Source organism: Cydia strobilella, chromosome Z (assembly GCF_947568885.1).
Source record: "Cydia strobilella chromosome Z, ilCydStro3.1, whole genome shotgun sequence".
Taxonomy (NCBI): domain Eukaryota; kingdom Metazoa; phylum Arthropoda; class Insecta; order Lepidoptera; family Tortricidae; genus Cydia; species Cydia strobilella.
Genome location: NC_086068.1, coordinates 22,111,500 through 22,130,331, shown reverse-complemented (window position 1 = coordinate 22,130,331; position 18,832 = coordinate 22,111,500). Strand labels below are relative to the sequence as shown.

General features: G+C 37.4%; 2 protein-coding genes across 3 annotated transcripts in view; both read right to left on the bottom strand.

Moving 5' to 3' along the window:
- Positions 1-18,832, bottom strand: part of LOC134754305 (proton-coupled amino acid transporter-like protein CG1139) — a 522,474-nt gene that overhangs the window by 485,294 nt on the left and 18,348 nt on the right. The window lies entirely within an intron of this gene.
- LOC134753999 (uncharacterized) lies at positions 13,395-14,854 on the bottom strand. The gene is made up of 2 exons (XM_063690042.1): positions 14,463-14,854; positions 13,395-14,355 (listed from the first exon to the last, which is right to left on the bottom strand). Coding segments are annotated over exons 1-2 (768 nt in total). The 5' UTR covers positions 14,464-14,854; the 3' UTR covers positions 13,395-13,588.

Here is an 18,832-nt window from a genome sequence, read left to right as displayed (position 1 = left end):
CGACGCACATTAAGGAGCGCAACACGGTATTTTGCGGTCTATTACAATGAATGTAATGATAATATCCGTATATATTATACTATACTACTACTATACTATACTATTATACTTCATTTGAAATAAATAAATAAATGTTTTCTAACCGACCAAGTTTTACGTTTTGAATAATGTTCCATTCCATCTCGAAACAATAAATAATTGATCTTCTATACATATAATCATAGAGTAACTTATACTAGAGCGGTACTGTCATAGTAAATTTTGTAACCCCAGTAAATTCACTACCATCTGTCGACACACTTTAAAACTAAAAATAAAGATTTATAAAAATACGATAGAATGTATTTATATACCTATATAGATAAATGTTTTTTTTATTTGCATTAATTATTTTTATGATTTTGACCCATGTTCTTTCACTGATATGCGTTAAAATTGTTAAATAACAAACGAAACCGTCAACGCCATCTATACGACTGTAGGTCAAAACTAGTAGCGCCCTCTGAACGAGAATCAAATTTTCTTGATTTTCGAGGCACGTTTTTTCCTTAGACTGTATCCATCTATTACGAAGTTATATCTATCTTTGATATAATAAAGCGGAAGAGGGTCGAAAGTCTGTACATGGAAGATATTCGAAAAAAAATTGGCTGGGGCTACTTAGAATCGATTACAGAACTCGTTCCAATAGTTTTTGGAATTTTTGTCTGTTTATTTGACCGCGCATCACATGATAACGGCTGAACGGATATTAATGCAAATTTTACTAATCTGTATATATATCAAACGTGAAGATGTACAGCTAACCTATACACTAAGAAACAAATCAAAGTTAATGCCACCATCCTCCCGATTAAAACTCCATTCGTCTGGCCCATTATCAATGTCCATAAAGATATATAATAAACTACCACACAATATAAAGGAAGAAAAGACAGAACATCTATTTGTAAGAAAATTAAAAGAAACCCTTATTAACAAGAGCTATTACACTGTCGACGAATATTTAAATGATAGGTTTTAAGATGTAATAAGATTACAATTTAACATTTTTATTTGTATTAGGTATAAGTTAGGTTAAGTAATATTGCTATGCCCTTGCAGGCCTTATGTTTGAAACCACTCATTGTTATTTGATACCCATATGTACGTACAACATGAATGCAAATAAAGAACTTGAACTTGAAAAAATCCACGGCTATAAAAATTTGAGAAATTTCACCCCTAAGGGGTTAAAAAGGAGATGAAAGTTTGCATGCGGTTCAAGATTTATTTTAAGCTAGCAATTTGAAACTTCGCAAAAAGATATATTATTGAATTACAAGAAAACTAATATCAGTGTTTTTGAAAATTCATCCTCTAACGGGGTTAAAAGGGGGTTGAAAGTTTGAATCCACTACAAATGCTTTGAAGGTTCTTAGAAACGCATAGATAGACTATTACAAAAAAGTGATTTCGACGTTTTCGGAAATTAAACCCCTAAGGGGGTTGAAAAGGGGATAAAAGTTTGTCTTGGGGTGCAAATTTTACTTTAAGCTAGGAACTTGAAACTTTGCAAAAAGGTATTATATTAAAAAGCAAGAAAACGACTCAGTTTTTTTTTTAATTCATCCCCAAGGTGGTGAAAAAGGGGTTAAAAGTTTGTATGGAGATCGAATTTTTTTGTGAGTGCGGGACTTGAATCTTTGTATATTATTAGAATACAAACAAACTGAATTCCAGTTTAAAAAAAATCATACCTTAAAAGGGTAAAAAAGGGGTTTGTAGGGTTCAAATGTTATTTTAAGCTAGGAATTAAAAACTTCGTAAAAACGTATTACATTAAGAGAGAAGTACACTAATTTCAGCGTTTTTGAAAATTCATCCCTTAAGGTGATGAAAAAGAGGTTGAAAGTTTGTATGGGGTCAAACATTTTCTTGGGTGCGGAACTTGAATCTTTATATAAAGGCACAACAACGAGTGGTCACCACAAAAGTACCCAACACGCTACTCAGAAGCCGAAGGGCTTCTCGCTGCAGAAGAAATACTGGGGCCGCCTCAACAGAATCCGCACAGGTCAATCCGTCAGGTGCAATTATATGCGACACAAATGGGGATGGAAAGAGAGCCCGTTGTGTGACTGCGGCCTTGAAGACCAAACTACCCAGCACATCGTTGAACGATGCCAAAAGAGACGTTTCCAAGGCAGCCCGGCAGACATACGCATACCTACCAATCTGACACCTGACGCGATCGGATGGCTGAGTTGGATGTCGACTTATAATAAGTTATAATATTAGCATATATATACTGCCTACAATATTACGCCATACGCTTAAGTAAATAAATATAGAGGCATATTATTAGAATACTAGAAAAGTAATTTCAGCTGTATCTTGGGACCCACCAAGCCGGTTTTACATAAACATTTTACCCAGTGATACATTAGGAAGTATAACTAATATTATAATTTAAATATTACATGAAAATGAAATAAAATGAAAATGTGTGTGTGTGTTATACCCACTAACCTAACTCGAAATTCGCATAATATCTTCCGTGTCGTTGTATGAGAGGGAAGCAAACCATTCTCTTAACTTGTTTTTAACTTAGTGCAAGGTGCACCCTTTTAGCATTGTAGACAAATGGATGCATGTAAGAAGCAGAGCGTTGTACATGTTGCCGATTGAGCTGGAGGTAGAGGGACTAATATATACACGCCTATTCATGATGAGATCCTTCAATGGCGATATATCAATACTTTTATGCACTCTTATAACCGCACTCAGTATAAACAATTGACTGACTCTTAGAAACCCTGTGCCTTTGTACAGTTTATCTGTAGGGAACCGAAAAGGTTTTCTCTACATAACCTTTAGGACTGCGCGCTGGGCACGCTAAACATCAATCATTGCCGACAAGCTAGCACTGCGCTGTCCCAGACGCTAATACAGTATTGTATTATAGACAGGCACAGCGCTAGGTATAATAACTTAATACATCTGGGGGTGAACAGTCCCGCAATCTCTTTACCAAGTAAATTACTTTTCTTATTTTCTTTTCTCAAGCTGTTATATGGCACTTAAAAGATAGATTTTCATCTAGGATTAGGCCTAGGTACTTCACGGTGCTGCAACGCTTTATGTCATTGCAGAAGCAGTTTAGTCTTCTAGTACCACAGGAGTGCATCTTAAAATTGTAAGAGGTAGGAGCAGAGGCTGTAGCTGTTTTTGAGAAGGGAATATGGCAGCTTTGTCTACATTAAGAGTAAGCAGATTGGAATTCAGCCACCTCGACACCGCAGCAAGACCCATCTCAGCTGAATGGTACGCATCGTCCCAAGTTTTGCTGTTAAAGAGAGCCACGGTGTCGTCAGCATAGCAGTAAATTTCGGAGCTGGGTATGACCTGAAGAGTGTTGGGCCAAGGATACTTCCCTGCGGGACGCCAAACTGTATATTTGGCCTGCTGCTTCTGGATTCTCCAATTTTGACAACTTGCTGTCTGCTAGTTAGATAACTAGAGAACCAATCGTGGGCCAAGCCTCGGATTCCAAGGGCCTCCAGTTTCCTCAGAAGAATTAGGACTGAGACGGTATCAAAGGCCTTGGCCAGATCTAAGAATATACCCAGGCAGCGCCTTCCCGCATCTAAATGGCCAGAGATCATATTCGCAAGGGTAAGTGCAGCATCTTCCGTCGATTTGCCCGCTCTGAAATCAATGTGCCGTTCCGAAATGAGTGAGTTTTTCTCCAAGTAGTATAGGGTATTGACATTGCGGAAAATATAGTGTTAATATATTTTCTACAATGTCAATATCCGGAGATGAAAATGGGAACTACGTTTAATGGAGAAGCGGCGGTCCAATATCCTCTTAAAATATTATTGTATATATCGCATACTCGTATGATAATATGCAGCACGCAATGTTGCTATACGAAAGTAGATGTAAACAAATCTGAACATAATACTTACTTAAATCATAGAGTAACTTATACTAGAGCGGTACTGTCATAGTAAATTTTGTAACCCCAGTAAATTCACTGCCATCTGTCGACACACTTTAAAACTAAAAATGAAGATTTATAAAAATACGATAAAATGTATTTAAATATGGATAAATGATTTTTTTTATGATTTTGACCCATGTTCTTTCACTGATATGCGTTAAAATTGTTAAATAACAAACGAAACCGTCAACGACATCTATACGACAGCAGGCCAAAACTAGTAGCGCCCTCTGAACGAGAATCAAATTTTCTTGATTTTCGAGGCACGTTTTTTCCTTAGATTGTATCCATCTATTACGGAGTTATATCTATCTTTGCTTAAATGAAGGTAGGCAGTGTTAGCCGCCCAGTCCAAGCGATCTCACTACTACAACGCAACGCGGCGTGTCGTGTTTATAAATCGAACGCGGCGCATGTTGACACATATTGCGATCTACAACCGCTTCAAACCGGTGAGCGAAGTGCTGCTACACCATTATTATTCATTAATGTTTGATAGTTGTTACACATTTTCACTGTTTTCTTAATGTGTCTCGTTCAATATTGACATTCGTTAAACTATCAATGGCCTAATTTTCGAGGGAATCCCGAGAACACACCGAGCTTTAACTTTCATTTTAGTTTTGTTAGTAAGAATATTATTAAAAATATGTATATAAATAAAATCTAAATTTATTAATTTCCGCTACCCAAAGGTTGTCTGGAAGAGATCGCTTTTTAGCGATAAGATTGCCTGTTGTTTATCTCTGCTTGTGTTTCTGATTTCTTTTGTATTGTTTTCTTTTATTGAGGTGTGCAATAAAGAGTATTTTATTATGTGATACTTACTACATATATTATTCCATTTAGTTTTTTGGCAGCTTGTGCCTCCTTAGGTAGTTTTTATGCGGCTAATGTGGCGATGTCTGTCACCAACTCAGTGTCAACTGTCGGTAATGTATTCACTGAATTTGAGTTGAACATAGACTATATACATCCTCGCTAATTTGAATTGAACATAGACTACATCCTCGCTAATTTGAATTGAACATAGACTACATCCTCGCTAATTTGAATTGAACATAGACTACAACCTCGCTAATGTTCAATTGAACATAGACTACATCCTCGCTAATTTGAATTGAACATAGACTACAACCTCGCTAATTTGCACACTTGTTGCAATTTGGCACTCTTGTCCGAGCCATACTTCACTTGAAACTTTTCGTGTGAGTTAGCGTGGACGGACTCGATTCATATTTATTTAGCGGTCATATCACGATTTGCGATGTCAAGGGTTGCCATAAAACAGTCAAATGTAGACAATGTATAAGTAAAACTGAAATAAATGTCACATACTAAGAAAAACTACTGGTATATATTTTCTGAAAATAATTTAATTTGTTCTAATACTTCTAATAGTAATGTATACGTAGTTAGAATGTTTAAAGTGTCCGAATATTGTTTATAACATTTAAAATAATTCTACACATACCATACATCGTGTTCTTGATACCAAGCATTTCAATTATAAATTTAAAAAACCGGCCAAGTGCGAGTCGGACTCGCGCACGAAGGGTTCCGTACCATTACGAAAAAAAAAACAACAAAAAAATCACGTCTGTTGTATGGGAGCCCCATTTAAATATATATATTATTCTGTTTTTAGTATTTGTTGTTATAGCGGCAACAGAAATACATCATCTGTGAAAATTTCAACTGTCTAGCTATCACGGTTCATGAAATACGGCCTGGTGACAGACAGATAGACAGACGGACAGACGGACGGACAGACGGACAGACGGACAGCGGAGTCTTAGTAATAGGGTCCCGTTTATACCCTTTGGGTACGGAACCCTAAAAAGAAGTTAGGTAGGTACTTAATTAAACATCCATGGACAGCACACAAACAGTTATAAAGTGAACTTGGACCCTATAAATTGATTCTGGATACAGTTAGAATGTTCTTATGATATCAATTATTAGCAATCTAGACAATAACGTTCACATGAATTGAGTCATCATTTGAAACCGTATATTTTTGCATTATGTAACCTATTTATTATTATGTTTGCAAGAAATTTTCTATGTGACATCATCTTTGCCTACAACATGAAGCCAATATTTTTTCCCCTCACTAGCTCGGAAAGCGGTCTTTTATCCTTAAAAACAAGCGGGTAAAAATGCATTTTATCCACTAATGGGGAAAGTAATTTGACCTTGTAGCGTGTTTAAGTAGTTTTTGACAGATAACAAAACGTAAAACGCTCATAATAATGGTTCGTTCGATATTAATTATATAATTATCAATGATTTTAAGTTATAAACCTTAAAATTCCATTAGAAACATTTGTTTTTTTATAATGATGTTGAATATAATTCTGAACGCACAAGTTGAGTCGATGCAATTTCAAAACGCATCGTCAGAAATGTCAACATTATCAAAAAAAAAATTACATAATGTTATACTATATCGATGATGATTAATTGATTATAATTAACCTGATGATGATTATAATGTGTACAAATAAAGAAAAAAAATTATGAGCTGGTTTTTTGCATGTTGAATTTTCCTCGCTATAGTGAGGTGAAAAGTTTTGTGTTACACACGGGTGCAAATGTATTTTACTTCTCGTGTGTTTAAACCATTGCACCCTTGTATAACAAAAAACCATTAAAAGTCAACATCATTGTTTGCCTATGACTACAATAGCTTAAAGAGCATGTTTGTATTATTTTAAACTTAATATGTGCCTGCACTAATGTCCTAATTGAATTATCACATAATGGTACTGGCACTGGCTCGAAAAACGATGCGCGATGAATAAGGTAAAAAAATTATCATAACTCATTGTAAGTTCAACCTACGAAGTTCTACCTACTGCACAGCAGCCTGGTACTCGTAATATGTTCCACTTTTATGTGTGTAATGGTTTATACATAGGGAATATATCAGTAATAAATAATCCAACAGAAACCACACATACTTAATGGTTTTTCAGCAGCCAACAGGCTCGGCGGCTGGGTGTGGTGGGGTAAGCTGCGCCATTTGGAATAGCGTTTTAACTATCCTAAAACACGACAGCCAAACCTAGTTAGTTAGTTTCACTTCACTCCAGTAACCTGTCCATCAAAACCATAGTTACAATGATACATGTACTCAAAAATACCTACCTATTGTAATAGACAATGACAAAATGATATGAAAATACAAAAACCGGACAAGTGCGAGTCGGACTCGCCCACCAAGAGTTCCGTGCGTAATTTAATGTATTTTTAATTTTATACTTATTTATTTTTTACAACTTAAATTTATAGTTTTCAGATTTTTTTCTTGACCTTGTAGTGTAAGACGATATTACTATTATTATTATTATTTGTATCTCCGTTACAAACTCTCGTGTTGTTAAGCCCGGTCATTTATAAGGCGTGCGTGGCGATGGGGATATAGATCCAACACGTAGAGGCCGTTTGGAGAGCTTTGATGTCACGGAGAACGCCTGCTGGAACCCATTTACGGGTGCATAAATAGATACCCGTAAACCGGTTTCAGCAGGCATTGGGAGCTATTATAGAAAAATGGAAAGAGTCCTGGTCTATGGTTTAAATTTGGGTGTAAAATAAAACTTGGCTATTGCAAAGAGTTCCGGACACCTGCCATAACATTGTGACATACAGTGTTATCGAGGCAGGCGGTGACTCGCAACTCGCTAGATGGGCACCTGATGCGCCGTCGTAAAGACGGCCAGGCGCAACACCGGCGTGAGCGGCTTAGGGGTGTCGAGAGGTGTGCTGCGCTTTCTCCGAAGTTACTCGCGGCGTTATGCCCTTTAACACTTCCACCCCTGGAGCATATAGCTCTTAGAACTCCCCTCTGGACGGCCAATGAAGGCAAGCCAGAGCTGAGAGTCCTGCGGGTCCCCTTGGGGTCCACTACGACCGACGAAGGCACGCCGGAGACGGAGATCCTGACCGACTGGAGCACTCGGGTCCGTGGGGTCGTCACTGCCCAACAGCTCGCCACAAGCTGCCCTGCGGGCTTATTATTATTATTATTATTTGTTGTAAAAAATAAATAAGTATAAAATTAAAAATACATTAAATTACGCGCATTAAATTACCTATAACTGTGAAAAGCAAGTAATTGCTTTTCATAGTTCTAGGTCAACGGGAAGTACCCTTATACATTTTGATTCCCTTGAGAGTGTCGAAATATACGTTTTTTGCGGCATAAATGCTTCACACACATGAAATAAAACTATGAAAACGGATTATATCGCGTATATATATATATATAGCTTTACTTGGGAAAAAAATTGTAGTGTATAACTAGCCTTATGAACCGATTTTGCATGTACAACCAGCCTTAAAGTTTATAGTCTATGATTGTTCATTATTTTTAGTATGTGGGTATTTTTGCACTTTGTAATTTTTCCTCAGTCACCCGTTGACCACGAACGCTGTAAAGGATTCGAAACGTCGGGATGTATTATTATTCAATATACGCGATATAATCCGTTTTCATAGTTTTATTTCATGAGTAACTATCGCGGTAACCGAAGACAATATTATGCTTCACACACAGTTTCGACTTTTTTTCACTGCTTCAATTTTTACACGGACTATACTTAGACCTAATTTAAACTCGATACCTCCACGCGATCCCGAGATAAAGTGTCTTGACAGACAGACAGACAGACGGATGGACGGACAGCAAATTGATCCTATATGGGTTCCGTTTTTTTTTCTTTTGAGGTACGGAACCCTAAAAGTAGGCATATCTATTAAATTAAGTAAAAAACTGGTCAAGTGCGAGTCGGTCTCGCGTTCCAAGGGTTCCGTACATTACACATTTTTTTACAATGTATTTTTTTATGGAAGGGGAGAAGATAGGTCTCAGAATCAACCACCAGAAAACAGAATATTTTCATATGAAAAGGTACAAGAACACCAGAGTGAAACGATAAGACACCTACAAAGGTGTTGATAATTTTTTTAGGTAACTGATACCAACCGAAGGGAAGAAGAGATAGATCTGCGAATCCAAAACGCCCTAAGATGCTCGGCAGCGCTCCATCGAGTTTTAGTGGCCAAGCTGATCAGTAGACCGACCGAAATTCGAGTCTACAAGACTGTAATTAGACCAATTTTGATGCTTGGACGCTGACGCAGAAAGAAGAGAGCAAGCACATAGTGGCGGAGAGGAAAACCTGGCGGAAGATTCTGGGGCCTATCAGAGATGAAGATGGAACTTGGAGGCGTAGGAAGAATAGGGAGCTAGAGGAGCTGGTTGCGGTGCCCAATATAATTGGCGAGATCAAAGCCACACGACTCCGCTGGCTTGGTCACCTCAGAGTTACCTCGGTTGGTTAGTTGTTAGTTGGTTACCTCCAAAGAGGATGGGTGAGAGAAGAGCGTAAGTAACCCGGGCGGAAAACGTCCGTCTGGGCGTCCCAGATACCGCTGGAGTGACGAAGCCCTAAAAGACCTGTCCGCCCTCGGAATACCCAACTGGCGTGAAGTGGCGCAGGATAGGGCAGAGTGGCGCTCTCTTGTGTCGGAGGCCAAGATCCTTTTTGGGTCACTGAGCCAGTGAAGTGAAGTATTTTTTTATGTGAAACGTGAGTGAAATGTCTTTAAAATACCCGTAGGGGTCGGATCAAAAACTAAGTACCTTAAGTCCGATTCACGCTTGACTGCACATTTCTTATAGGTTTTCCTGACATCTATAGGTAAAGCACTATTTTGTGTATTTTTTTCAAAAATGTATACCCTGTAGTTTCGGAGATAAAGGGGGGTAGGGGGGATGGTCATTTTTTGACTAGTTTCTTAAATAACTTCCAACTATTTATTTTAAAATTACAAAAAAAAAATTTGATTCTCAAAATTTGATCTTTCATTTGATATGTAAACCGTTGATATGTAGTATGAAAAACTTCATTTTTAGGGTTCCGTACCCGGGTGAATTTCAAAATCCGGCGAAAATTTATGGTTCGGTCTTTATAAAAAAAACTAGTAAGTTGTCCGAGTTGCAACTTTTTTATATGTTTTTAAGAACTATTATCTTAATGTTCCTTCAATTACTATCTCCAATAACTTAAAAGTTTTTTTTATATAAACTGTTTCATGTGTCTAAAGTCATCACCGTCTACCGGAAAAATCAGGACCTTTTTGTTTGCAGTGAAAATTATCGCATACCTATCGTACGATTGCGATTTTTCTTTTAGTTATATATTTTCCATGTTGTTGTTTAACACATGAAAAAATATGCAATAATTCCTTCACCGATAAAGTACATTTAAAAATATTTAATATTTTGTCACGAATATTCGTCATCACCGTCGTGATAATGTCAATGCGAGCTTATCTCCGTGTATGAACAACAAAATACCGCTAAAGGTCTTTGCCCTATTTTTTACTTTAGTATAAAATGCAAAAATCTATTTCACTATAAATCCACATGATTGAATCGTGAGAAACATTACGAACAAATTTGTAACACGTAGTTTGTCACAACAGAGCATCATCACCGTCATGCTTTGGTTTAAAGAAGTTACGAATGATATATTAGAAATAAAAGTTTATTATGTGGTATAGACATAAACTACTATTATTCGTATTCTAGAAATAAAAACATGAAAGTCTCAAATCGTCAACACCATACCCGTCATCACCGGGAAAAAATGACGACCGGTGATGATTTTATGTGTATGGTGATGACGGTTCTCAGAAACTTTTCTAGTTATTTTGCTATAATTCATTGTAAAATTAAGCTGTATGTTGGAAAAACGTTCTCTATGTCTTCTAACACTATATAATGCCTACCTTATAAACGTAGAAAAAGATATAACTATTTCTTTCACACTAAAGGATGGTTAGGTTTTAAATAACATTTTGACTAAGTAGGCAAAATTTAGGCCACTTAGAACATACAATTTTTTTTAAATAATCTAATACATGTAAATCGTGAAACTTAGTCTGCAATTGCATGTTAGTCGTGTTATTATCATTCGGTCCAGGTTTTAAAGCACATAAAACGTATTTAAACAAGCAACATCTATTAAGCTTTAAGCGACCATAGGCTACGGTACTGGCTTACTATCGTAATGGCCTTATGTTTTTTGATCATATTACATTAATTGATGTATATAATTACAGCAATTAATAATTATACCAGGGTAGTCACCGGACCCAATACCTAACATTTTGTAACTTATGACATGCATTAAAAGTAGGGATCTTGCAGCTTATAAAACACGGTTTATATATAAATGTTTAGCTAGTAAACAAAATATATATGGTTTTTATAAATCATTATAGCTATTTTTAAAGTTTTAAATTTATAAAACAAGAAAAATACAAACTTATGTACTTAATGAAGCAAATTATCAAAAAAAAAGTAATATATCATAAAAATTAAGCTCATTGGTAAGCCAGCAATTTTCTAATATGATATAAATGCCAAGTTATGCAGTAGATAAAATAAGATGCGGCTTTAAACTGATAATAAGAGTACAATATTGATAATATGATTTAACATTGAAAAAACAAAAAAAAAATCATAATATATAAATTGCCTATTTCGGAATATAAATTATTTAAAATTATACAATACAAATACTTGTTATATATTTATCTATATAAATAACATATGCTTATTTATAATTTTCTGAAAATAATTCATGTAGCTAGTCTTCTGTTCAAAAACATGTTATTTGTAATGTTTATTAAAGTTCTCAATCCTTACAATAAAAAATAGTACATTTTGATGCTAGTGCGGAAAGTATGTCATTCACGAGTACCGAGATATCTTGCCACGAGCCGTAGGCTCGTGGCAAGACTCGGGACGAGTGAAGAATGACATTTCCGCACGTGTATCGAACGACGTTTTTTAATACAGTTGCGAAAAAATAAGAAAAGCAACAAGTAAGGAACGGAATTCGAAACTTTTATATTATTAATTCTGTGACATCATTGACATTGACATTATGAAGAAGTGTTTTTCTAGCTTTAGAATAGATTTTGTTATTATTGTTGTTGTTATTGAACAATGAAAGTTTTTTTTTTCAAATGCATGTTCTATAAGACAGAAACAATTATAAATATTAAAACATTGTACTATTATTACCTAAATATCGTTATTTATGATTATTTGTGTATCGTATATTTATAAAAACAATATCGAATGGTGCCTTTGGAAACTTAAAACATTCTTGCAGTAAGAAAATACGCCTCTTCTTTGACAGGCGTTCCGTTCCATTCAGACAACTTATTAAGAACGGTTTTTCAACATTAAAAAATAAACGTGTTATAATACTAATAATGATGAAGAGGTAAGTAATAAAATATGAAAAATGCATATTTTTCCTATTCTTACATTAACAGTAGGTTTTTATGTTGATTACGACGTTTAAAGGAAACTAATATTAACACTCATCAATAAGTAGTCATGAATTGGAACAAGTAAAAATTTAAAAAAATTGGAAAAGTAAAAAGCACTAGTTCGCGAAAACCAACTTTCCGCACGCTAAACAGCCACGAAAAGTAGCACTTTTTGAGCAACTGTATTAAAAAGTCTTTGTTTTTTAATACGTTTTTAATACATATATAAATTACTTCTCAAATCGTCATCACCGTACATACAGTATCATTACCGTCTATAAAAGAGTCATTACCATACCATAGTTGTCATCACCATCTTGCGTTTTTATTTTCCGAAAGCGATACCTTCAAATTTAAGCCACAAATGATTGTATTAATACCATAAATATCCTCAATATACAACAGCTAGAATCGTGTTAAATTAAACATTTCAAAAAATTAAATTTTTGTATGGTTCATATGGTATTGTTATGGTAGTGTTAATGTAAAAACGTTACTCTATTACTAAGACTTCACTCTCCATCTGTCCGTCTGTCTGTCACAAGGCTGTATCTCATGAACCGGGATAGCTAAATAGTTTAAATTTTCACAGATGATGTATTTCTGTTGCCGCGATAACAACAAATACTAAAAATAGAATAAAATTAATATGTGGGACTCCCATACAACAAACGCGATTTTTTTTGCCGTTTTTGCGTAATGGTACGAAACTCTTCGTGCGCGAGTCCGACTCGCACTTGGCCGGTTTTTTAATTTTCCCATTAACCCCCCAGAAGTGTCCCTCATGTTTAAAATTCATTTAATTGTGACGTTTTAAACCAAAAGGCACCACATTGTCGCTTGTTGATAAGGTTGATTTCTAATTGAAGCTATATGGAAATAGCGCCTTACTGACAAGCAACAATAAGTACCCTTTTGGTTGAAAATGGCACATTTACGTTACATGTCCGTCTGCGGGTTACAAACTTACATATTATTTCCTTTATTTATTTTGAGTCTTAGGTTAGGGTTTTATAACATGCATATAAAAGTAAAATACAAAAACACTTACAAAACATTACAAAAAATATATAAACACATTATAAAAAACCTAACCTAGGGTGCCGCCAGCAGCGGGATAGGGCCCAAGCTGCCGGTGGTCAGGGCCGCAGAGAGAGGAACCGGCGGACTATCCGCGCCGTGTCCAAGATCACCGCCTTCTGCATCTGACCCTTGATCCAACCACCTAGCGAGAGTCTCTTAAGGTGTTGGTCGAGACTCTTCGCTATGAGACCGTTCGCTGAAACGACTATCGATGATCGTCGAATCAACATCCCACATGGCGGTTATCTCGTGAGCCAAGTCTAGGTACTTACTGGACTTATCCTTCTCGGCTTTCACGAGATTCTCATTATGGGGGATGGTGATATCGACGAGCACGGCCCGGCGCTGCGATCGATCTATTATCACAATGTCAGGCTTATTGGCTACAATAGTCCTGTCAGTGATGATAGATCGATCCCAATAGAGCGTGGCACGACCATTCTCGAGAACTGGCACAGGTAAATACTTGTAGTACGGTACTTCACGGTCCACAAGGCCGTATAGAAGAGCAAGCTGCTGGTAAATAATCCTGGCTACGAGATTATGTCTGTGTAAGTACTCGCCGTTAGCAAGATGAGAACAACCGGAAATGATATGCCTGAGTGACTCTCCGGGACGGCGGCATGCCCGACAAATGTCGACCGTACCGTCCTTCAGGATATATTTCCGATAGTTGTTCGTCATCATAACTTCGTCCGCAATTGCACAGGCAAAACCCTCGGTTTCTCCGAAGAGGTCCCCGAATCGTAACCAGTTCACCGACGCGAGCAGGTCTACATCGGGTCCCATGAGGGCCTTGTAGAACCGCCCGTGTAGCACCTTACTCTCCCATACCGCCCTGCGGCCCGCAGTACTTTGTACCACAGGTTTGTGCCAGTTCTCGTTTGCCAAGGAGAGCGGCGTGAAGTTCCTGTCCACTGCCACTACATCACGATGCATCCCACACTCGTTGTTAAGGATATAATTCCCGAGATTGCACACCTCGCGGTTGTGGAGATCTTTGGCGTTAAGGAAGCCTCGACCTCCACACTTCCGTGGGATGTACAATCTCATAACTGACGAGCGTGGGTGTAGCATACGGTGTGTAGTGAGCATTAGACGGACCCTCCGATCTAGGGCGTCCAGCTCGGTCTGAGTCCACCTTAGTATGCCAAAGGAGTATATGAGTAAGGGCATAACCCAGGCGTTGAAGGCGCGCACTTTGTTGCCTCCTGACAAAAGACTGTTAAGGACTTTTGTGAGCCGACTGAAAAAGCGCTCCTTCACCGACCGTCTAATACCCTCGCCCTCAATACCTAACGACTGTGACATACCAAGGTATTTATAGGTTTCTGATTCAGAGATAGATCTGAAAGACATTGTCTCAGAAAGTTGTAAATTTGTTGAATTTACAACCTCCCCCAGCTGTACATGCGTAACCGCACACTTATCGACACCAAACTCATTCTGATGGCGGTACTGAAAACTTCTGTTGTTTTCAATAGCACCATCAAGTCTTGGTTATTTGGCGCAAATAGCTTGAGGTCATCCATGTACAGAAGGTGAGAAATGACTTCACCCTCTCTCCGAAGCCGGCAACCTGACCCTGAATCCTTCAGCAGGGTGCTGAGAGGATTCAGAGCTAGGCAGAACCACAGGGGACTCAGACTGTCACCCTGAAATATTCCTCGCTCGATCCTTATAGAGTCCTGCGGGCCAGCGCGGTCATCTCCACCTCCTGGTTGACGAAGGACTGTGATCCACTGCCTCATATACACACTTAGGAAGGATATTAAAGCTGCATCAAGTTTATACAGCTCTAATACCCTTCTCAGCCATGAGTGAGGCACCGAATCATAGGCCTTCTTATAGTCAATCCAGGCGGCCGAGAGGGCCCCCCTGTTCCACCGAACTTGCTGGCATATGGTCATGTCTATGAGGAGGAGCTCTTTAGTACCACGGGATGTAGGGTTGGGTCTACATCCATTTTGAGCGGAGGCCAAAATGTTGTTAGCGACAATGTGCGCGTTAATTTTTGTTCTCAAAATGGATGTAAGGAGCTTGTAGAGTGTAGGCAAGCACGTTATGGGTCTGTAGTTCTTCGCTTCCGTGGTACTACCGGACTTGTGGAGCAGGAAGGTTACACCAGTTACATATTATTTATTATTATTATTTATTATTTTATTATTCAAATTAGTTACACAGCATTACAGTATTACTACCAAGGCACTGAGAACTACAAAACAAATAAAAATACAAAGATACAATAGGTACCCTACGAGAAAACACAAAAATTTAAGTATTTAAGATTTGGGCGACGACATAACAGCGTGGCTCCGTTGCGTCGTCTGGCTTGGTGTAGAATTCGGCAAGTTGCCCCGGAACCGCCGAAACACCACACCCTTCGGCCAGAAGTCCGCGCTAGCGATGGTGTCCTGCAGCGGCCGCGGCACGCGCACCACAAATGAACTGAAGTGCACATAGTGACGCGACTGTAGCTGGTGTAACCTCAGCGTATAGCCAGTCTTCTGGCGGATGTACTCCACCACCTCGTCAGCTCCGGCGGAGTAATGCAGTCGAGACACGTAGAGCGCTTTACTCGGTGTTGCAATTCGTAGGCCGGAATTAACCGGCTCCGCAGTGCCACACAGAGTCTTACGGGGCGACCTGCGTGCCTTTCTCTTCCTTTCCACCAGTGTGAATCCCTCCTTATCCACATTGGTGCGGGAGGACTTCTCTAAAAGGGGAGCCCGTGATTTACACGCCTTAGAAGGCGCGTTGACCCGGTTAGCTGCGACAGACTGACCGGCGACGTCAGCATAAGCACGCTGACGTGACTTGGAGGAGACAGGAGGCGGTCGCTCGCGCGGGGGGTGCGCGGGCGGTGCAGCGGCGCGTGCGGCACATTTTGCAGTGTCAGTAGCACGTAAACTAACCGACTCGACACAAGTGTCAGGTCGATAATCGCTTTTGAAATTTGAATATATTACGTGTACCAAATTTCAACTTAAATGGTACAGTAGTTTGTGAAAACGCTCTTATGAGTCATATTTAGTGATTTGCCTTGTCATTCTGTTTAGGAGCAGAAATTGCTTTATGTCCTCAGTATTATAGGTACCTTTACTTTGTTAACACGATCTGAGTATCTTTAAAGCAAGCGAGCTATTCCTGAACAGCAGCGACTTTCATCTTGTACGTACGACATAAACCTGAACTCTCGTCTACCAAACTAAGCTACTAAATAAACAAATTTAATAATAATAACTAATGCTAGGTCATTGCTGCCAGGTGGCCCACAGTCGTGCGCGTAGCCAATAGATGGAATATAAAAACACATGGACAAATCAATGAAACTATTTATTGAAGTTTTTGGTTAAATGTTAGTTAATAAATGAATTAGCTTTTAAATAAAATACAAACTCAGATTTATTTATTTATATTACCTACCTAAGGTACCTACATATAGGTACAATGCATACAGGAAAAAATCATAACTGCGACCGGGCATAAACGAACAAACCCGCGTCAAGGACGCGGTTTTTCTTATCTTATCAGTAACTTATACGGTGCGTGTAGAATTTTGCGTGTAGAATTTTTTAAAATATATTTTGAAGAAATTTACACTCACATTCAAACTTTCATATTTCGTGAAGTATGAGAGGTATCGGTGTCGGGTTTTTTTATAATACTTGTTATTTGTTCAGTAATATATACATGCATTAAACTATTCATGTTCCATACATTTTTTTGGAGAAATCAAGTAAAAACTATCAATCGTAAAAAAAAAACTTACGATACCAATTTTTGTCGAAAGTATTCAGTATATATTTTTTGAGTATTTTTTAAAAAGTAATGTATATAATGAGCTTTCATTTTAGATATTAAATATTTAAATCGGTTCATTGGTTTAGCTTGTAGAATTTTTTGAAATATTTTTTAAAGAAGTGGCGCCATCTCTGTTCCTAAGGGGTGAAACTTGCGCTTTGGTCCCTACTAGCACTGTGCAAAACGGCTTGCTTTTATCATGAAGTGCAGCATCCGGGCAAAAAAAGGCCATAACAAGTATGACTAATTTAGCTATTATTTTCTATAACAAGATGTATTTTTTCCGCAAAGATATCTAGGACTTTTTTGTATAGAATTTAATAAGCTTTAATGCTGCCTTACACCATATTTTCATAGAAAACGTAAATTGAGAGTAAAACGCAAATTTCTCCAGGATGGTACACATTTTCCAAGATGGCTGCGATTCCTCGAGGTCCCCAAATGTCAAATAGTGTGGACATGAAAAAGAGACCTTTAATTAACATACATACTAAATTTCATATCTTTGGAAGGATTTCGAGGTTAGACTTAATCCGATTGTGCTAATAAAAAAATAGGTACATTGTTAATACATATTGTTACATATTTATATATGTATTGTTGATACATATTTCTACGCCGATAGAGGCAGAATATGCCGCACTTATTGTAATTTGACCATCTTTGTACCATATTCTATGGAATAAACATTTGTATTTGTATTTGTATTTGTAAAAATTGTGTAATATACGGAACCCTTGAACGCGAGGAACCTTAGTCGTCCCTATTCACCCCAGATGAATATGAATGAGTATGAATCAAAATGACCTGTTTTTTTTTCCAAAAAAGGACATTAAAACGTAATTATTATGAAATATTTTATTATAAATCGATTTTCAAACATAAGACAAAAGTTTATATACCTTAACATTTGTGGCCATCGAGGAAAAATTCCTTTAAAATCTCTCTCAAAGTTCAAAATTGTCCCTATTCACCCCATTTGACGGTTCGTCTTTTAACTAAGAAAAGAAGACTGCAATAATTCAAAAACGGCTTATCATGTTCGCAATAGTTTTCATTGAAAGTATTTATTGTTTTTCTTACGATTTTTTTCATATTTTTGGACCATGCGGCCCATTTTTTTTCGAAGCGACTATTTCCGAAAATATTCACTTTATCTAATCCAAAGATAGATATAACTCCGTAATAGATGGATACAGTCTAAGAAAAAAACGTGTCTCGAAAATCAAGAAAATTTGATTCTCGTTTAGAGGGCGCTACTAACTTTGGCCTACTGTCGTATAGATGGCGTTGACGGTTTCGTTTGTTATTTAACAATTTTAACGCATATAAGTGAAAGAACATAGGTCAAAAATCATAAAAATAATTAAGCAAATAAAAAAAATCATTTATCCATATTTAAATACATTTTATCGTATTTTTATAAATCTTCATTTTTAGTTTTAAAGTGTGTCGATAGATGGCAGTGAATTTACTGTGGTTACAAAATTAACTATGACAGTATCGCTCTAGTATAAGTTACTCTATGATCTAATCAAAATCAAAAAGCCGGCTATTTGCGAGTCGGACTCGCGCACGAAGGGTTCCGTACCATTA